General features: G+C 38.3%; 1 protein-coding gene across 1 annotated transcript; it reads right to left on the bottom strand.

The window, feature by feature from the left end:
- Positions 1 to 2,976: 2,976 nt before the first annotated feature.
- Positions 2,977 to 3,918, bottom strand: LOC149960365 (uncharacterized). Its single transcript, XM_090167471.1, has 2 exons — positions 3,753 to 3,918; positions 2,977 to 3,683 (listed from the first exon to the last, which is right to left on the bottom strand). Exons 1-2 carry the CDS (start codon positions 3,769 to 3,771, stop codon positions 2,977 to 2,979), a joined length of 726 nt encoding a protein of 241 aa, XP_090023597.1. The 5' UTR covers positions 3,772 to 3,918.
- Between the last annotated feature and the right edge of the window lie 925 nt (positions 3,919 to 4,843).

Here is a 4,843-nt window from a genome sequence, read left to right as displayed (position 1 = left end):
GATCGAGTTAATTTTTTTTATATTGATAAAATGCGATTTAAACGCGTTATTTATATTGTCGGTCTAATATTAGAACCTGTTTTACGCAATCATGTAATTAAAAGTAAAATAAAATTGGAAATGTATATTTCTTGTTTTTATTGCCTAGAGATTAGAAATTAAGGAGTTCTGAAGCGATAAGCAAACGGGTAAAAATCTAATCTCCAGATATCTGCACGTGGAAAACTAATTCTGGAGAATGGGGATGGGGGAAAGCAACTGGTGATTAGAAGGGGTGAAAGCAATGGGGGAAAGGAGCTGGTGAACGAGAGATAAAGTATCCAGTGAATGGGGGTTGGGGGAAAGCAACCGGTGAACGGGAGAATCTGGTGATTAGAAATTCTGGTGATTGAGATGGGGGAAAGGCGCGGGTGGGGGAGGAACGGAGGGAGCCAAGCTACAGCTTTGTGTCCTTCTGGGCGTAGAAATTAAGTTACTATCACGTGACTCGTTCATTTTTCTGTGCACGCGCACGTTTAATAAGATAACTGAACTTTGAGCAATGGATTTTTTTTCCACCGGTACTTAAGATATGCCGTCAGTGTAGTCATAGGATTTTTCACTCTTAATAAATACTTTAAAATGTAAAAAATAAGACTCATTATGGAAAAAAACATAACACTTAGCCATTTTTTAGCAATCTTCTACGTAACTCAATTTTCCAAGAGGATTGTTTTCCGTAAACATTTTCAAGTGAGAGCTCGATTTTGATATCGTCAACGTGGTATTTCCAAAACTCTCCTTCGAGTAGCAAAGGGTTTTTTCCAAACACTCAAGTGGGTTAATATGTGCCGTCAATCATTAGAGGCAGTTTAAACTGTCAGAGAGAGAGACAGCCAATAGAATTTGAGGGTTATTTGAAGTTTAGATCACGTGATGAATTATTCTCAACAAGATAGGAATAAATTAATCTTCCGTGCGTCATTTCTCTACGGCGCATTGACGAGTAAAGACCTGCTGATGGATCGCTCAGTCTTTTCTACAGCTCGACAAAGGATTTCTACCCGTAAAGTAAGTAACTATTTTTTCTTGGTAATAGACTATATTTTTAGACATATTTAAAACAATTTGCATATTGAAAAAAGCGTAGAAATTTAACCATATTGATAAAATTAGGTTTAGTAGACTTAGGGGTAAATGTAGGCTTAGAGAATGTATCATTTGAAACTATAGAACGTATTTGGTCTAGATCAGATATGGACATTGAAGTGTATCGACTTGAAACGTTTCGTCACTGGAAAAATCCGCACGTCACTAAGGAGCAACTAGCGAAGGCTGGATTCTACTATATTCAGCAGGGCGATGAAGTACGATGTTACAAATGCCATGGCGTATTAGAAGGATGGAAATCAGGAGACGTACCAGAACTTGAACATGCTAGATTCTTTCCAAACTGTCCGGCTAGGGATAATTCACCATCGGAAAAAAAGTACCTTTCGCTAGAATGGGACATTCCCCCGACGCCAAAAGCAACTACGGTCTCTGACAAAAGCTTCTCACCTGTACCAGAAGAAGACGTTTGTGACTGTCCCTCGGATGTCAGACGATACTGTTGCTAAACACTACAAATACGTGAGTTAGAACTTTTAATTAAATTAAGTTGCAGGAGATCGTTTCACCCCATTTAAATGCCTGTAAACTTAACTACTTTAATTTGTTTTAATTGTGTAATGTACAAGATAACCATCTAATGGAATATCTGATAGTACCTACTAACATGTAAAACAAAGTTCTAAAATAAAAAATTAAATGTAAATAACTTGTTTTTATTGCCTAGAGATTAGAAATTAAGGGGTTCGAAAGCGATAAGCAAACGGGTAAAAATCTAATCTCCAGATATCTGTGCGAGGAAAACTAATTTTGGAGAATGGGGATGGGGGAAAGCAGGGATGTACCCAAAAATGGACCAAAATGGACCAAATGTACCCCAAAAACGACCAAAGTCACCATTTTCGGCCCTATGTACCCCATTTCGGACCAAATGTACCCCAAACTGGACCTTTTAGCTTTATTGTAATGTTAAACTCCCATAGAGATTCCCCTAAAAAGAATAATAAACTGGCGGTCCAATTTTGGGTACATTAATTATTTCGGAGAGATAAAACTAATTCTGGCAAACTGCTGCGATTTATAGCGAATGGGGAAAAAGCCAATTTCTAGCGATTGGGATCGATAGTATGAGAGATAACAATTATGGTTGTTTTTATTGCCTAGAGATGGGGGAAAGCAACTGGTGATTAGAAGGGGTGAAAGCAATGGGGGAAAGGAGCTGGTGAACGAGAGATAAAGTATCCAGTGAATGGGGGGTTGGGGGAAAGCAACCCGTGAACGGGAGAATCTGGTGATTAGAAATTCTGGTGATTGAGATGGGGGAAAGCAACCCGTGAACGAGAATCTGGTGATTAGAAATTCTGGTGATTGAGATGGGGGAGAGGCGCGGGTGGGGGGAGGAACGGGGGAACGGAGGGAGCCAAGCTCTTTGTGTCTATCTGGTGAATGAGAATTGAGAGAGAAGGGTGACTATCTGGTGAATGAGAATGAAATTCTCATTCACCAGATAGACACAAAGCTGTAGCTTGGCTCCCGCCGTTCACCAGCGCCTCTCCCGTTCCTCCCCCACCCGCGCCTCTCCCCCATCTCAATCACCAGAATTTCTAATCACCAGATTCTCCCGTTCACGGGTTGCTTTCCCCCAACCCCCCATTCACTGGATACTTTATCTCTCGTTCACCAGCTCCTTTCCCCCATTGCTTTCACCCCTTCTAATCACCAGTTGCTTTCCCCCATCCCCATTCTCCAGAATTTGTTTTGCTCGTGCAGATATCTGGAGATTAGATTTTTACCCGTTTGCTTATCGCTTCAGAACCCCTTAATTTCTAATCTCTAGGCAATAATAACAAGTTATTTACATTTAATTTTTTTATTTTAGAACTTAGTTTACATGTTAGTAGGTACTATCAGATATTCCATTAGATGGTTATCTTGTGCATTACACAATGAAAACAAATTAAAGTAGCTAAGTTTACAGGTTAATTGATTATCTACGAGTAAATTAGTAAAATCTTGTAGTACTTCCGAGGGTGATTTAAAACAGCCAAAATAAGATTTTACTTGATGGTACGAATTAAATTGATCTGGGTACAAAAATAAACCCTCGAAAGGTTTTCCATATAATAATTCGTGAATTTTTTTAAGGTTTTTAACAATAGCTAAGTACATGCATTCGATAACATTTTTATATTCGTTTAAAAGATTTATTTGAAACCGAATAAAATCAATTTTTTTTTGGAACTCACCGATTTCGCGAGCTCCCAGATCCAGAACATGACCGTAGGCAGAGTTCAATTTGATGTTGTTGGTAGTGGCGACGACGGATACGTTGTTGTCGTGATAGTCGATGATGTTGTGGGTTAGAGACGATGCTCCGGTTTGCGTAGCGGCGAAAAGCTCTCCCCAAAGAGAGAGTAGATTGGTGAAAGCTTCGGAGGTCAGGAACAGAATATTTTCGTTCGATTTTTTGAAGAAGAGAACTTGTAATTTTGATCCGTCGAAACCAAAAGAAATGTAGACTGATCCTCCTAACGTGATTTTTATGTTGATACGTCTTTCTTGGCCCCTGCGTTTGGATACGGTATGCGTCTCGGCTATAGAAAATGAAAATGTTAAGCCTTTGTCTATTGAAATAGTAATAGTATTAATAAAATAATGCTTACCAATAGATCGTTTTTCCATGTTTACGGTAGATGAGGAGAGCAAAGCGGATGCACTTCTTTTCAGTTCAGCGTCTCAGAGAGAAATGACGCATGGGAGATTAATCAGTTCCTATCTTGTTGAGATTAATTCATCACGTGATCTAAACTTCAAATAACCCTCAAATTCTATCGGCTCTCTCTCTCTCTCTGAGATAACAGTTCTAGACACTCTAAATTAAACCGTCTCGTACTCGAAACTGCCTCTAATTATTCCCCATGACGTCACATATTAATCCACTTGGAAGAAAAAAAACCCATTGTAGTTTCCTCTCGAGAGCTTGTGATGCAATCATATCCTAGAAAGCAATACAATTAATAGAAATTAACATAAAATTAGTATGCTTTTAATAGCATTTTGTGAACTACAGTGAAAAAAGTTACAATTTTACGGTAGAAACGTTTTCAAAATACCACAAAATGAACTCAAATAAGAAAATTGTAATTAAAATAATCACTACGGCTATAATTTTAGAAGGTTGTTTCAGGACGGTGATTATGGCTGATGTTTGTACTTCAGTGTCCATATCGGAAATGAAGTTAAATGGAATATTTTGCGTAAATAAGTATAAATTTTAGCATATCCCTAATATATTCTCGAGAACTTAACAAGTTCTTTGGGAATAAGAGATAAGCTTACTATCTTCCCCTAGGCCCTATATAAGGGGGTGCCTGAACCGGGGGGAACGTCACTCTATTGTTGTTCTTTGTGCGTCTAGTACCAGGATTTTTTTTGAAGCGCGCCCTCTCTCTCTACGTAAGTTTATTTTGATTTTTTTATCGTAATTTTTTGAATAAGGTTCAAGTAAATCGGCATTAAAATGAAAGGTGTACAATACCCAGAAATTAATTTAGTTGATACCCCGGAAATGATTATAATCGACTCCCCTGAATTGATTGATATAACTGATAACGAGCTCCCGGAAGTACCCATAGTAACTTTACCCGATTCTCCAGAAATGGAAATAATAGATTTAACTGATACCCAAGACCCTACCCTTTCCTTAACTACAGTAACTGATTCGCAATTGGAACGTTTAAAAGAAATGACAATG

The sequence above is a fragment of the Leiobunum rupestre genome, chromosome 2, assembly GCF_980474605.1.
Source record: "Leiobunum rupestre chromosome 2, qqLeiRupe1.1.hap1, whole genome shotgun sequence".
Classification (NCBI taxonomy): Eukaryota; Metazoa; Arthropoda; class Arachnida; order Opiliones; family Sclerosomatidae; genus Leiobunum; species Leiobunum rupestre.
This window is presented reverse-complemented; position numbering and strand designations above follow the sequence as displayed.